Here is a 15,371-nt window from a genome sequence, read left to right as displayed (position 1 = left end):
AGTCACCTCACACTCGATTTTTTGTTGCTTGGCATTATGCCTGGCCCAATTAGGACTGCATTGAAAGTTGATCTCGACAAGCCTGCCAAAGACCAACCGTATCTACATGTGAGCACTGAAGCAGTGGGAGAAGGAGCCAGCAACTGACAAGCTCGCTAGAACAGATGGCATCCTGACGGTACGCTGGTGTGAATGTCCGTGTACCCGTTTCTAACTTCCAGCTCTCAGTGCCCTTTTGTGGAACCATCAAGAACGGAGAGACTGTCAAGATCGAATGCTTGGATTGGACTGGTGGACAAATCAAGAACACTGACGATGCTGATGATGTTGTGAATGTCGACCTGACTCAGGTCCATTATCTCTCTGGCCCTTTCGAGATCGAGACCGCCGAGCCTGGAGACGTTCTCCTCGTGGAAATTCAAGACGTGCAGCCCTTCCAGGACCATCCATGGGGTTTCACAGGCGTATTCCACAAGGACAATGGTGGGGGTTTCTTGGATGAGATCTATCCTGAGGCGTAAGGTGTTTCTCAGGCTCCAGCAGGACTACGCTGTCTAACAAGTTACCGTGCAAATAGCGCCAAAGCTATCTGGGACTTCGAAGGCATCTTCTGCTCCTCGCGTCACATCCCGGGTGTCCGTTTTGCGGGTCTCATCCACCCAGGCATTCTAGGCTGCGCGCCATCCCACGAGATCCTCGCAGAGTGGAATAAGCGCGAAGCCGAGCTCATTTCGACGACATCCCTCAAGCGTGTTGTAGCACAACCGCCTGAACCCAGGAGCGTGCATGCCGGCACCGCCGACGAAGAGACGACAGCTCGAGTGGGCAAGGAGGGTGCCAGGACGATTCCAGGACGTCCCGAGCATGGCGGGAATTGTGATATCAAGAATCTTTCACGCGGAAGTAAAGTGTATTTGCCGGTGCATGTCAAGGGTGCAAAATTCTCCGTAGGAGACTTGCACTTCTCCCGTACGTTCCCTCTGGCTCTCCATTCTGTATAGAACGCCGGTATCGCTAACTCTAATTTTCATCATGATCTCAGAGGGCGACGGTGAAATTTCCTTTTGCGGCGCCATTGAAATCGCCGGCATCATCACCATCAAGTTTGATGTGATCAAAGACGGTCAGCGCAAACTCGGCATGGTCGGCGGGAAATCTCCCATCTACATCCCAGGCCCCGTGCAACCACAATTCGGGCCCGGCCGAATGATTTACTTCGAGGGCTTCAGTGTCGACGAACACGGCAAACAACATTACATGGATGCGACTGTCGCATATCGTCAGTCTTGTCTGCGGGTGATTGAGTACCTCAAGAGATACGGGTACAGTGACTATCAGATCTACCTGATGTTGAGTTGTATTCCGATCGAAGGGCACGTGGCGGGGATTGTGGATATTCCCAATGCTTGCACGACCATCGGGCTGCCCATGGACGTTTTCAGCTTTGATATCTCGCCCGGCGCGGAGGCGGTCAAGATGGATCTAGGGAAGTGCGCCATGGCCACCAAGTAAGGGCAGACATCAAGGCAGGAGGGGGCACACACGGAATAACTCATCGGTCAAGAATGAAAGTTATCCTTTGCGAAGGAGCAAGGGAAGTTATTTTGCTCTGGCACCCATTTCTCTTTTTTTTTCAGCTCTAATATGCGGAAGTCATACGTCCAGAATGGTGCCCCAACCCCAGTGAGTATTGAAAACGTTTCAGCTAGGTTAGGTATATTACGAAACGATAACAGAATAAAAAAAAAAGGGACTTTTACTTGATTGCCTCTCTCTTTCCACCCCCTGCTACGCATGCATGTCTGCCGACCTACCTAGCCAAGTATTCTCTGACACCTGGGCAGTTCCGCAATCTGCGAATAGGGAGGTCAGTCAGGCAGTCATACAGGTAGTCAAAAGCGTCTCCCCAGGACTGCCTGCCGCCATACAAGCACTCCGGACGCACGCCAACCGGATCTAAAGTTTGGACAGAGCATGTAGCTCGGGACTGCCCTCGCGACGAGGAGGGGGCCGCCCTACTTACGTGTTGTCTCTTCAAGTATAGCGGTGCTGGCTGTATGGACGAGAACGCCGTGTAGAAGCGGGCACCTCTAAATATCGTAAGAGAGAGAGAGAGAGAACGTTTTCACAAGAGCTGAATACTTAATGGACGCAATCAATCCATATCCTTAGCCCGAGATATCTTCTAATTGAGCGGCTGCCGTCGCGCCTAAGTTCCACGATTCTCGCCTGGCGGCGGCGCTGCGTGTGCGAATACGTTCAACCAGCAGAGACAAGCTCCCAGTATGCAGCAACAACCACATTCTCCAAACCTTGGGATTCGAGGTCGAGAGGCCACCTGGTAGCTCGGCCCTTGATGAGGACCTGCGATCCGGGGCGAAGTTCAGACCAGTCGAAGAAGCTGGAGCTTCTACTTGATTTCTCATGCTGCTGCTCTGGTAGGAGCCACCGTCGAGCTTTCTCATCAGACACCACAACAAAACGTCCACTAGCGTCGTTCTCGACTTCTGCTATCAGGAGAATTTCCTCCGAAAGCGATTCGGCATGGGATTCTTGAGTTGCAATATCCAGGACCCAGCTTCTGACCAGATGCGCACTGCCCCCGAGAATATAGTCCCTCTTGCCTTTGCGGCGCGAGGGCGAGAATATATCCGGTAAAACAGGTCCCCTTCCACCCGATCCATGTGTTTGGTCTTCCGGAACTACTTTAAAAATGGTCCGTGAAACAGGGCTAGGGGGACTAACTCCTTGAGCGATGGGCCTGAAACGGGCAATCTTGCTCGATTCGTTAATCGTCGCTAGCCCTGTACTCCGGCCTAGGTTATCGTCTAGATCGGATTGCGATGAGGGAGAATTGTCGCCAGCTTGGTAACTAACATCCCCAGGGTCGTCATCATCTGGTGAGGAAGAAATAGCAACGGGTTTAATAACGCTAGCTCCAGGGCCAGGGTGGGACACCTTCCGTCGTTTCGTGGCTGGAGCAGACTTCCGAAGTCGATACTGCAGAGGTGATGCTTCACTCTCGACGTGGTCTTGCTCGTGGTCTGCTGCCCGAGCGCCTCGGCTGTATAGCGGCGAGAGAGCGCCGTGATCCACGTCATCATCGAGGTCGATTATATCTCCACGGCTGATGTTAAAGTCATCATTCGACAACAGTGCCGGGTCTGTCCCCTCGTCAAAATTCGCCTGTATATCATCTTTTATCCTTGGAGTTGGTCGTTGAAACCGTGGCGTCGCAGTGAAGGAAGGGGTAGCAAACGGTGGCTGTGTGGAGCGCGAGCTTTGAAATGGGTTCCTGCGCACAGAGGAAAGACCTGTTGATTTTGCAGTAGACGAAGAAGATGGAGGAAGAAATCGTCTAGTTGGCGCAGGTGTCTGGACGTTGTTAATACAGCTGGCCTGACTTACCGGAGCGGGAGCTGTACATTTTCAGGCTCTGGCATGATTCACCAACATCGATTCTGCCCGTTAAATGGATAAACTAAATGGTTGATGGAAGCAGCCTCGGAGCAAAGCATTGAGGTCTTGTGAAAACAACAGTCGCCAATACTCCTCGAAGAGCGCTGGTGGTCACGTGGAGAGTCACGGGGACTACTCTGCGAAGATGTGATGTTCATGAAAGTCGGCCATATGTACACTGTATCCGATGATCTCTCTGTGCTCTCGAATTCCCTTAGCATGGGCTTGGCATGGGTCAACTTATCCACGTGTGTTTCGCTTTCCACTTTACTTCTCCGTAAGTCTCGCTCAAGTATGCATCTAGATCGGTTTCGTAGCGGCCTTTCCTTCTTGACGGATTTGCTGCTTGGGGCACCTGCTTCCTCTTCCCCCAATGCTTCACACCCTCATCATTGAGCCGTTTTCCAGTACCGTGACCGTCGTAGTCCTCACATTGACCGCGGCTGGGGTTGCCCACCAAGTCATTTCTATAGCTCCTTTGAGTGGGCTGAACTTGTGTATTTGCTCGATTACCGCTGACGACACAACTGTTGTTGTTGGTGGCGCCCGGTTCGAAGACAACACTTGCGCCTTGAAAGACACAACGATCCCAGTATGGGTCGGTTCTTGTGATGTGATCCACAGGCCCACCACGCCGTACTGGCCGCAAGAGCTTGGCGGCCGAGGAACATGGCGTACAGTATTTGTGCGCATATCCGAATGTCGGTCGGCTAGGACCAGACAGAGGGTGTAGAACAGAGACACGGCTGAAGAAGCAGGGGCATGTATGCCAATTTATGCGTTTGTAGAGCTTGAGGGATGGTATGGCTAGCGGCTGTGGCTGGGATTGTGTTTGGCGTGTCTCTCTGCGGGAGGACTTGTACGGCCGCTTTGACAGGTAGCAGAAGAAAATCTTTGCGTCCGACGAAGGATTTGAAGGAGCACCTTGAGAGGAAGAATGGCCAGAGGCCGTGACTGAATGGAGAACAAAGGGACAAAGAGGGACCAGAAGATTGCACATGTCCCCAGAGGTAGAATATAAGACAAGGCTGAGATGGCAGAGGGGTAATTTATTATATCTCAAGCAGCTTCATTGAGAGGCACGAGCTGGGGAGAAGACGCTGATATTATCTCACAAGCACCGCTCGAGAGGCTGCGACTTACATGTTTATTTGCCACCGCAGGCAGGCGACAAAGCGCTGAAGGACAAGTGAAGGGCCGAAAGACGGACAAAAGTACTCGAGAGTAGGCCAGTCCTACCATAGCTGATTGGTCCAAGAAGCCAAGCCAAGGCAAACGGATGCCTGACTTTCATCAATAGCATTCATTATTTGACTCATTCGAGGGCCTTGGGTTGCTTGGGTTGCTTTTGAGCCTCAGCCATTGTTGCATGGGCAAGCTATCTTGTGACGGATAGACGGACGTGGCTCTTGTCAGCTGAAAAAGTGGTCTTGGGCATTGATATTGGATGAGATCTGGGCTGATTGAGTCACCGCACCGTTGACCACATTGTGCAAGCCTAAAGGATCAGGCATGGTCAGTCAGCTGGAAGGGACGGAGTTGGAAGAGCTGAGGGACAGGTGGGTTGCTAGATATAGAAGAAGAAGGAAAGAGAAAGGGAAAAGAGCAGTAGAAGTGTCGACGTATGTATGTATTGCAGCATGAAGAAGAGAAGCGTTGAACGTTGAGGCTGGACGGAACACAAGGCGGCCTGTAGGTGCTTCGCTGTGGCTGCAGTGCCTAGGCCTGGACAGCCTGGAGCACCAGGTACTCGTGATGCCCTAGCGAGTACGAGGTACGAAAAGCGTAGCTAAAATGTTCCCGTGGGCATCATCCGGGAGCAGCCGAGACCAACCGACCCTGAATCCTTTTGTCAAGCCAGCCCCCAGAAGGCCCCGGCCGCCCCGGAGGCTTTCGGGGCCAATTCATCTTGCACTTCGCCTTCACCTCCTCCTCACTTCTACCCCAACTTTCCAAGTCTCCTGCAAACCACCTGTGCCTCGTACCGCGGCATGTCTTCTCCTGGCCGTCGCTCCCAATTCCAGCATCACCTCCGCACTGTGTGAGACGAGATTGCATCTTCTCTCATTGACTGTGCAACCAGCCGCCGTCAACGATCGGTTGGTGGCGGCCCTCTTGCATGATGCAGCTCGTATCTGTCGCTAAGCTCGCTAAGATTGCGCACATCTCCCGCCTTCTGCCAATGACCGTCAGTATCAATGGAGCAGGCAAAGCTCCAGGTGCAGCAGGTGTCATCTCGAAAAGACATCTGCTTCCATGGCGCCTCCAGAGAATCTTCCGCTGCCACTGCTCTCCACCTCGTTAGAGCTTATCACCCCACCTGCTCGGCCTCAAGCGATCTCCCCTGGGGGTGTATCCGCTACAGTGTCGATCCCACCAACGACTGCCTCCATGTCTATCCTCAATCTAGAAGCTGTTCAGCGGTCGTCCAATCCTCACTGCCCATGGCATACCCCGGTCCTGAAAGCTACCTTCCAATTCAGCATCTCCCTCCGCCCCAATGCAAGGGCTAGCGACCTAAGGTGGATTCTTGGACGCCCTCGATGCCACCTCAATGCTTGTTTATCTCTCGAGGCTACGTCCAAAGAGGCAGGATAGCACATCAAGCCGATGCTACATGACGTTGTCATACCTCTCTCAATGGGGAAATGGACGCAGAAGGAGCCGCCTTCGCGCCTGCTGCCGTTGTGCCACAACCCAGGTATTTAGATAGGTAGTGGCCGCTGCTGTCTTTGAAAAGAAGGCACAGCCCTCTACCTCGTCGTTCGTTCTCGTGGTCGGTCGCGTGCAGCGTCTTCCAGATTTCCAAGCATGGCCCCTCTCAAACCATCCACCATGCTTACCACAGCATTGTCTCTGTTGAGCTGCTTCCAAGCTTCTCTTGTTGCAGCTGGCCCCGTTACTCGTCGCTCCGACCTTGTCGTCAAGGACTTCCATCCAGCTCCAAAGGCATGGTCAAATCTGGGGCCTGCTCCGGGTGAACATTTAATCAGGTTGACCATCGGCCTCTCTCAAAGTCGCTTCGCTGAGCTCGAACGGCACCTGTATGAAGGTATGAGACGTGATGTTGGAGGCCATCATCACTGGAGCTGACCTGTGTGCAAGTCTCGGACCCATCGCATGCGCGCTACGGCCAGCACCTGTCAGCTGAAGAAGTCCATGACCTTGTGAAACCTTCAGATGAGACTTCCGCAGCCATCCATGAGTGGTTGCAGGAATATGACGTCGACGTTGAGCAACTCACTTACAGCCCAGCCAGGGACTGGATCACTGTGTCCCTGCCCGTCTCGAAGATTGAGGACATGCTGAACACGGCCTACTCGGTCTGGGAACATTCTGACGGATCGACGCTCGTGCGTACCGAAGGATATTCTCTCCCGCACTACGTTCACAAACATATTAGCACCATCCAGCCAACAAACTCGTGGGCCCGACTTGAGGGACACAAGAAACGAACCGAGATCAGGAAGCGCTCTTTAGTCACCAAGCGTGGCTCCCATGTTCTCGAAGCTGCAGACACCTGGTCACCACCCGATTCGATTCCATTGCCCGCAAATTCCACTGTCTATGCCGCATGCAATTTCACCTCTGTGACCCCAGACTGCTTGAGAACCCTCTATGGCACCATTGATTACGAGGTCAAAGCAGCCGGAAAGAACAAGATGGGGCACACAAATTACTTGGAAGAGGCGACCAACCGCTCGGATATTAACATCTTTTTGTCCAAGTATCGACCCGAAGCCGCTGCCTACGCGTACCAGTTCGAGGCCATCTCCATTGCAGGCGGTGTCCTAGACAATGGCACCAATGTTGCGGCAGAGGGCTTGGACAGGGAGGCAGATCTGGACGCTGACTACATGATTGGAATTGGTTATCCAACACCCTTGACTGCATATCACACCGGGGGGCGAAATCCATCGTTCATGCCCGACTTAGTGACTCCCACCAACACCGACGAGCCTTTCCTGGTTTGGGCCAATTACATGGCAGGGCTGCCGGATGACGAGGTGCCCCAAGTCATTTCCACCTCTTATGGAGACGACGAGCAAACTGTCAGTCGGTCTTATGCCCAAGCCGTCTGCAACCAATTCGCACAATTGGGAGCCCGAGGCGTGTCTTTGTTCTTTTCCAGTGGTGATTTTGGTGTCGGAAGTGATGGAGAATGTGTCAGCAACGTGGACAATACAACAGCCATGTTCCTTCCATCTTTTCCAACTGATTGTCCCTACGTCACCACCGTGGGAGCGACAACTGGCTACCCTGAATCTGCTGCTTGGAGGAAGTTGAGTTCTGGAGCCTATTTTACCAGTGGGGCGGGCTTCAGCAACTATTTCGACATGCCCGCCTACCAGGCCGAGACTGTAAACGCATATGTCGATGGTCTCGGAGGGCTCTACGATGGACTTTACAACAAATCAGGTAAGTCCTTAGGTTCTCAAAGATTTGGACCATATTGGTTCGTCTGGCTAATATCATTCCTCCATCTAGGACGCGCCTACCCCGACATTTCCTGCATTGGACAAGTCTTCCCCATTACCTGGAACGGCAGTACACTCAACCTCGTCGGCACATCTGGTTCCTCACCCATCTGCGCGTCTGTGTTCACTCTGTTGAACGACGCATTGATCTCCGAGGGACGCCCTCCCATGGGTTTCCTCAATCCTTGGCTGTACAAGTGGGGTCATACCTTGTTCACGGATGTCACGAACGGCACGTCTGCTGGGTGCAATACGACAGGATTTCCTGCAACCCCTGGGTGGGATGCGGTGACGGGATGGGGAACGCCGTATCTCCCGAAACTGCTCGAGGCTTTTGGCTTGAAGTAAGCGAGCGGTCAATTGGGAGAAGTCTGTACATAGGCACTTACAATAAAAAGAGTTACAGATGTGGTAATGAAGAATGAGCATGCGTCAGCCTCCAGCTACTTGTCGCTGCCCACCCTTCTTTTGGTCTTGGTGGCATCCATGTCCTCGTGTTACATATACCACGATGGAGCCTCAACACGAGCATAAATTTCAGACGAGCTTCAGCATAGCCACTCGCCCCAACTTAAGCCTCGGCGACGATCTCTCGTCGGAGCTGGCCGAAACATTTTCTCCATGGAGACACGCGAACTCATTGCCCATTGCCTCCCATCCCACTGTGGGGTAAGATTTGATAAACAGCGTTGCATTCTCCGCGACCATCAAGAAAAGAAAAGCCGATCGAGACCTTACACGTCGGCGAGAGACGAGAAGGCATGTGTCCCTCACCCAGCAGGAGAAGGACATGATCCTCCCAACGGAGGCCGAATCCTTTTCGCGCTGTGCACCTGGGTTGCCTTCAGTCCTAGCCTCGATTGATATACAACTCCCCACTCAAAGCACTCTCTGGTTTTCCGCCCTCGATTATTTTTGACGACTCTCGCTTCGCATCATGAAGTACAAGCAAGCCATACCCGTCACCGTTTCTCTGCGGGACTTGCAATCCAACTCTGTCCCCTTCAGCGCCCTCCTGAATGCGTTCGGCCCCGACAGCCTGGGCATCCTCGTCGTGACCGACCTCCCCTCCACCTTCCCTTCTCTCCGCCAAAAAGTCCTCACCAATGCCTCGCGACTCGCGCACCTTCCTCCCCAGAAACTCCAGAACCTGACCAAACCCAGCGCCAAGTATCTCGTTGGGTGGAGTCACGGCGTCGAAACCCTGAGACCCGGGGTGGTCGACACCGCGAAAGGGAGTTACTACATCAACTGCGCATTCTACAAGTCCCCGTCACTTCAATCTGCGGATGGTGAAAAGTTCCCGGGCTTTGAGGAGTACACGGCGCCCAATGTCTGGCCCGAGGAGGCGGACGTGCCCGAGTTCAGGAGCGACGCCGAGGAGCTCATCCGTCTGATCATCGACACAGCGGTGTTGGTCGCGAGGGCGTGCGACCGGTTCGCCGAGCACGAGATCGACGGGTACGAGGCCGGATATCTCGAAAAGGTGGTCCAGGGAAGCGAGACCACCAAGGCGAGGCTCTTGCATTATTTCCCCACTGCACAGGAGACGGTGAACGGAAAAAGCGCGAACGTAGATTCAAACGGAAATCTGAACGGAGGGAATAATACGAACGGGCACTATGTCTCTGTCTTGTCAGAGGAGCAGGAAAAGGCGAAGGCGAATGCGAAGGACGAGCCGGAAATCGACGACTCCTGGTGCACCACGCACCTCGACCACGGGTGCCTGACGGGCTTGACATCAGCCATGTTCCTCGACGAATCCTCACCCTCTCCCTCTGCCTCTGCCTCGTCCTCATCAGCATCCGAGTCTGCTCCTCCCGACTCCGAGCACTCGCACTTCCACGAGTACACGGAGCTCCCCTCCTCTTCGGACCCGCAGTCAGGCCTGTACATCCTCTCGCGCTCGGGGCAGATCCACAAGGTCAGCATCCCGCGCGACGCGCTGGCCTTCCAGACCGGCGAGGCGCTCGAGCTCATCACGCGCGGCAGGTTCAAGGCCGTCCCGCACTTTGTCAAGGGCGTGGATCCCAACAACGTAGTCGCCGACAGGACCGACGGGGCGCGCATGAACAGGAATATCGCCAGGAATACTTTGGCCGTGTTCACGCAACCGAATTTGGATGAGCCCGTGGACTTGGAGACGGGTTTGACATTTGGCGAGTTTGCGAGGGGTGTCGTGAAGCGGAATACTGCTGGTTAGGGGCGCGTGGAAACAATGAGAATCAGGCATCAGGGGATAAGGGGGAAAGGGGCATCAAGTTGTGCTAAGATATATGATTCTCTGTAGAGCAAAATCAATACCCACTTTTGGTTCTCGTTGTTAAGTCTGTCTGTTCAGCTTCGGTAATCTGCCTTGCCCGTAGATTAATTTCATACCCGTACCAACTATGTTTGCCTTGGCTCATCTTGTTGGATAATTACCACAACCCATGTTCCCATTCTTGCTCAACAAGTTCAAACTTCCACGCCCGGACCACAAGCACCTCATCCGTGCAGAATCAGTGAAAAAGTCAATACTGGTTGAACTCGCCAAACGCTGGCGACATGGAAGGCCAGTCCAGTCGTCAGAATCCGTCAAAACGCCTTGCTTTAGGATATAACTAAGTTTCCGTGTCTGCCGCAAAATCTATGTATCAAAGCATATTCAGCCGTACTTTTGTTAACCACGCAGAAAAAGCCAAAAGAAAAGCCAGCCGCAACGACATCGAACTCCAGGTTCAACTTGGTATCTCCGGGAATAATAGCGGGGGAAAATGCAAGATTTCTCTGGCAGAAGCGTGGTTTCATCTGGCTGCTTCTGTCTGCGATCTCCGCGCGAACAAAGATAGAGATGCACTGTCACTGGGCACATGGGTGCTGTCGGTTTCTATCCGGTCGAGATGATTGGTTTCGTGGTATGAATCTGCTTGGGACTCAGGCGTAGGAGAGCGTGACATGGTTTCATCCCCCTCGCCCGCTTGCTGAATAGCTCGCAGTGTCTCGGGCTCCAGGTTCCGAATGGCAGTCATGACCAAGTCAATGTCAATCTCATCGTGCCGTTCCAAGGTTTCTTTGAGCCACTGCTCCCATGCCTGGTTGATGGCCGAAGGATCTCCTCTTAGGCGGGATTGCATTGCGTCACGTAGTAGGTCGATGAAGTCCTCTTCTGGTGCTGGTGAAGGAGTGTGCACATCTTTTGCTTTGTGTTCTCCTTTCTCCGGGGTCGCTACCAGTGTCTCGCTGTTCGAAGATGCTTGTTCGACAGAGGCTGGCCGGGAAAGATCTTCGAAGACTGCTCTGGGACCATTTCCGGGCAGTGCCGCAACGACATCATCGGCTGTAGTAGTCCTGACTTCGACACCTGCTTCACGTTCGTATCTTTCCTTGGCCGCCCTTGTTCCTTCCCATTGACATAGATTTAGGATTTCGTCCTCTGTCAATCCCAGTTCGTCGAAGACACGGAAAAGGCGTCTATGCCAGGGGTACCTTGATAGCCGACGGCGGTGAGGGGTGAAACTGTAGTCGAGCCCAGGGTATTGTGCTTCTAGGGTGTCGAGGGCGCCATAGAAGTTCTGTACTTCGACCCGGACTTCACCCACGATATGACGTTGGATATGGGCGTAGAAGGAGACAGGATCGCCTTGCTTCGGTTTGGGGAACGTCCTTTGGTAGATCAACTCTGGAATGGACGGTTTTCTCATGATGCTCTACGGCCTACCCAGATTGGGCCAGTCCACCTGTTCAGCTCAATTTTGCTCAGTCCTATGCAAGAGACCAGACTTGGAACCTCGATATTTGCACCCAGGTCAGGCTGGTTGGAAATGTTTTGGTCTGGTCGCAGGCAACAGAATGGTTTGGTGGGTGGTGAGTAATCGGCTATCGACGTCTATCGGGACCTACGTGGGTGACCTTCAGGATCTTCGGAGCTCTGTTGAATGGCGTGAGCAGGACGGGTCGATTGAGATCGGGAGACTGCGCTGTTTTGTACTTGTAGGGAAAGGCAGGCGGGATTGAGGCAATAGGGTTCGGCGGGAGGTAGTACTGTAGGTAAGGGATGGGAGGTAGCTGCTAGGGAAGTACCGCTGGAGAGCGGGCAGAGTTCGTATTATAATGAGGGGGATTGTTGAGGTTTTGACGCTTCCTGATGGAATTCGAGGGAGTCCGCTAGATTCTTGCTCGGTGGTCTTGTTCCTTTGGGGCCCTGGGGGCGGCAAGGATCTCGGTTTTAGCTTCAGGTACCACCAGTGACCGCTGACCAGACTGCGCAGGCGAACAGGCTTAGCAGGCTCCTTAAACCCCGCCGCTGACAATGCTCACTGAAGAACGGAGTGACCGCCAAATATCTCGGAGTCCAGGCGTCAACTGACACGACCGACTCCCGCTTGGATGTTTCGACTTTCGAAAGTGTCACCGATCCGGCCTACATATATAATCACTCGCCGACAAACGAGCGGTAACCTGTTTGCGGCCACCCCTCTAGTGAAGCGCAGCCAAGGGCAAGAGAAGAAAGAGAATAGGGATTTGAATGCGAATCGACGTTGAATTGGGTCCAGATTTTGCCAGCACTCGGTGCGTTGGCACAAACCGATGCACTGAGACGTCGTTTGGCCTTGATCCTCCCTCCTCCCTCCTGTTTGCTGCTTCCCTTCTCCTTCACCTGAATCAGGTCCGAAGCGACTGGGTCTGCCACATCACCATCGATCCAACCGGGCAGATTTTGGCCTTCCACACCTCGAACCACAGTCACGTCCTCTATCACGACCAAACCCGCTTTTCGCCTTTGGCGGTTTTCCCGTTTGTCAGGTGGCCAGGTCAGCCCGTGCATGACCCTGACGCCTGGGTTCAACATTCGTCAAGTGGACAAATAGGCGGCAAGCTTTTACGCCATTGCCTGTGCGTGGCCACCCTACTGCCAATCCTCTTTTGGCCTGCTTTTCCGATACGACAAGCTACCGGCAGGCCCCTCCCTCGCTCGAAAAGTGCCTGCAGGTCATGACTGCCGTTGGCCAGGATCTCTTCCGGGCAGCCTCTTGACTGGCCACCCTTTGCGAAGTCACCCCACGGATAGGCCCCATCGCCCTGGAACCTCGTCGGAGCCTGTGGGGTAACACCTGGTCAGATCTACAGCCTTGCAGTCGAGGGTATGTGGCGCGAGGGGTGGACTGGTTGGCACTATTCTAGGCGTCATTGGCCAAGATGTCGACGTTCAATGGCCTTGTCAAGGAATTTCCCAGCATCAGAATTGACTACTTCAGACGTCATCCAGGGAGGCCACCGCCTGCTGCGTATTTTCTCAGTCATGTCCACAGCGACCACTTACTCGGGTTAGAGTCGGTCAAGATGCCGTTCGTATATTGCTCGGCCGCAACCAAAGGTATCCTGCTTAATATGGAAAAGTATCCCCATCGCATCAACTTTGCAAAAGGCATCCTTGAAGCACGCAAGCAACACTATCGGCATCTGAAGACTGTCCTTCGAACACTCCCGATGAACACCGCTGTTGAACTCGAGCTCGGTCCAAAATCCACCATTCGAGTGACCTTGCTGGATGCGAACCATTGCCCTGGTGCGGTCATGTTCTTGATCGAAGGCGAGGACAAGGCTATTCTTTACACGGGAGACATCAGAGCTGAATCTTGGTGGGTGAATTCAATTGTGCAGAACCCTGTTTTATTACCATATGCTTGCGGCTTGAGACATCTTGACTGCATCTATCTTGATACCACGTTTGCCACTCGCGATGAACCATACAGCAACTTCCCGAAAAAAGCTGAAGGGTTAAAAGAGCTTCTTGAGAAAGTGAGTCAGTGCTCTCCGGAAACTATATTCTACTTTCGGGCGTGGACTCTAGGCTACGAAAATGTTTGGGTCGCCCTGTCCAATGTTTTGCAATCCCGTGTCCATGTGGACGAATATCAACTGAGGATATATGGCAAGGGGCTCGAGGATACTGGTAACCATGAGAGTGGTGCGCTAACAGGATTCACCATCGGCAACAGTCAGCTTCCAGGTTGTTTCACTCTAGATAACACTGCAAGGATTCATAGCTGCGAACCTGGGTTGAAGTGTCACTCTGAGATCAAACAGATGAAGAACATCAAGTGGATTACTCCAATCATTTCGAGGCTCAAAGATGGAAGCGAGATCAGAGAGCTAGGAGCTGGAGGAGGAGCGAGAGACCTCTATCCGACGTCTGAGTTGAAGCTGGAGGATCGAGCATCCTTTCAACAGCTTTTGGATCTCTTTGCGTCTTCCGGGGACGACATTTCATTGAAGTCAAAGGTGTTCCAGGGCCTTGGTCAATCCGGAATGACACGAGATTGGTCTCTGGCTCTTGAAGAACCTGATGAGCTAAAAGTAGACCAGAATGGTCATATACGACTGGAAGATCTTGTGCCCTTCCTGTCGAGCAGATACAGGGAGACAGACCCTTCGGGTCTACAGCTCACGCACTCCAATCAAGAGTCAAGACCTCAGATGGATACAAACGATACCATACGCTTTCCGTATTCTCGCCATTCCTCATATAATGAGCTTCGTCATTTTGTTGGGCTATTTCGACCAAGGGATATCTGCCCCTGTACTGTCTGCCCGGAAACTTGGTCCGAAGAGCTCAGCATGCAAGCACTTTTCGGAGATCTCTGTGCAGGCCAAAGGTTCTACTTTGATCAAGAGACTCGAGAACTAGTTGAAAAGTTGAAAGAGGAGGAGAGTCTTAGCAGTGCTGCTGGCGGTAAAAGGAAACGAGGAGATGACGATACTCAGCAGACGGAATCCCAGGTTACCAACCATAACGACGGCGTGAGTGTGGCCGAGAACGGGGAGATTCTGCGATGTCCCAAGAAGGCTGCTGAGCTCAGAGATGCCGCGCCAGATCAAGAGGGCTGCAACGACGAACGACGTGAGTTAAGCCCCACCAGTCTTCCCAAACTCGATGCAGCATTCCACCAGCGCGAGGGGAGCGTCGACGGGGATTCTTTGGGAGTGGACGATTCTGACGGCGAGTCCTTGTCCCCTTCGGCGTTTGATGGGCAAGCGGGGGACCAGTTGGTCTTATCTGATGAAGATGTCGAAGAGCAGTCCTCGGGAGTTGCGGGATCTCAGCGAGATGGCCAAGGTGCGCACATATTGGGAAGGCAGCCCCTCGACGCAGAAGATACGCTAAAACGGAGGCAAGAGAGATTGTGGGCGTACAAGGCTGCGATAAAGTGCCTAGTACACAATGACAGCTCGGATTGGGACGCGATGCCCTTGAGGAGCGTCGGCCACATTGGACACGACAGTGAGGAGATTGAGCTGTAACTTGCAAGTTCTATCCCTCGGAGGAATTGGTAAAGCGGTATAAGGAGCACGTAGGAGTATATATGTGTACTCCCTATACTGGGTATGGACTATTTATTTTCAAGCTAGCCCTGTGTTGCCCTGTGTTGCCCTACGCCTGCCCTGGGCTCG

The 15,371-nt window shown here is 53.2% G+C and overlaps 6 protein-coding genes across 6 annotated transcripts; 4 read left to right on the top strand and 2 right to left on the bottom strand.

Moving 5' to 3' along the window:
- Nucleotides 1-36: 36 nt before the first annotated feature.
- On the top strand, nucleotides 37-1,512 carry A1O5_03089 (formamidase; the record flags this gene model as incomplete). The annotated part of the gene is made up of 5 exons (XM_007743702.1): nucleotides 37-108; nucleotides 160-178; nucleotides 229-517; nucleotides 578-969; nucleotides 1,043-1,512. 5 exons carry the CDS (start codon nucleotides 37-39, stop codon nucleotides 1,510-1,512), a joined length of 1,242 nt encoding a protein of 413 aa, XP_007741892.1.
- A 747-nt stretch (nucleotides 1,513-2,259) lies between these two features.
- On the bottom strand, nucleotides 2,260-3,443 carry A1O5_03088 (uncharacterized protein; the record flags this gene model as incomplete). The annotated part of the gene is made up of 2 exons (XM_007743701.1): nucleotides 2,260-3,295; nucleotides 3,409-3,443. The coding sequence occupies 2 exons, from the start codon at nucleotides 3,441-3,443 to the stop codon at nucleotides 2,260-2,262; spliced, it is 1,071 nt and encodes a 356-aa protein (XP_007741891.1).
- Nucleotides 3,444-6,294: 2,851 nt separating this feature from the next.
- On the top strand, nucleotides 6,295-8,285 carry A1O5_03087 (uncharacterized protein; the record flags this gene model as incomplete). The annotated part of the gene is made up of 3 exons (XM_007743700.1): nucleotides 6,295-6,511; nucleotides 6,565-7,878; nucleotides 7,948-8,285. 3 exons carry the CDS (start codon nucleotides 6,295-6,297, stop codon nucleotides 8,283-8,285), a joined length of 1,869 nt encoding a protein of 622 aa, XP_007741890.1.
- Nucleotides 8,286-8,874: 589 nt separating this feature from the next.
- A1O5_03086 (uncharacterized protein) lies at nucleotides 8,875-10,140 on the top strand (the record flags this gene model as incomplete). Its single annotated transcript, XM_007743699.1, has 1 exon — nucleotides 8,875-10,140. One exon carries the CDS (start codon nucleotides 8,875-8,877, stop codon nucleotides 10,138-10,140), a length of 1,266 nt encoding a protein of 421 aa, XP_007741889.1.
- Nucleotides 10,141-10,723: 583 nt separating this feature from the next.
- Nucleotides 10,724-11,620, bottom strand: A1O5_03085 (uncharacterized protein; the record flags this gene model as incomplete). Its single annotated transcript, XM_007743698.1, has 1 exon — nucleotides 10,724-11,620. One exon carries the CDS (start codon nucleotides 11,618-11,620, stop codon nucleotides 10,724-10,726), a length of 897 nt encoding a protein of 298 aa, XP_007741888.1.
- A 1,495-nt stretch (nucleotides 11,621-13,115) lies between these two features.
- On the top strand, nucleotides 13,116-15,221 carry A1O5_03084 (uncharacterized protein; the record flags this gene model as incomplete). Its single annotated transcript, XM_007743697.1, has 1 exon — nucleotides 13,116-15,221. One exon carries the CDS (start codon nucleotides 13,116-13,118, stop codon nucleotides 15,219-15,221), a length of 2,106 nt encoding a protein of 701 aa, XP_007741887.1.
- Nucleotides 15,222-15,371: the final 150 nt, after the last annotated feature.

This window comes from Cladophialophora psammophila (genome assembly GCF_000585535.1).
Source record: "Cladophialophora psammophila CBS 110553 chromosome Unknown aczJe-supercont1.4, whole genome shotgun sequence".
NCBI lineage: Eukaryota > Fungi > Ascomycota > Eurotiomycetes > Chaetothyriales > Herpotrichiellaceae > Cladophialophora > Cladophialophora psammophila.
Note: the sequence above shows the minus strand (reverse complement) of the source record. Positions and strands in the feature narration are given on the sequence as shown.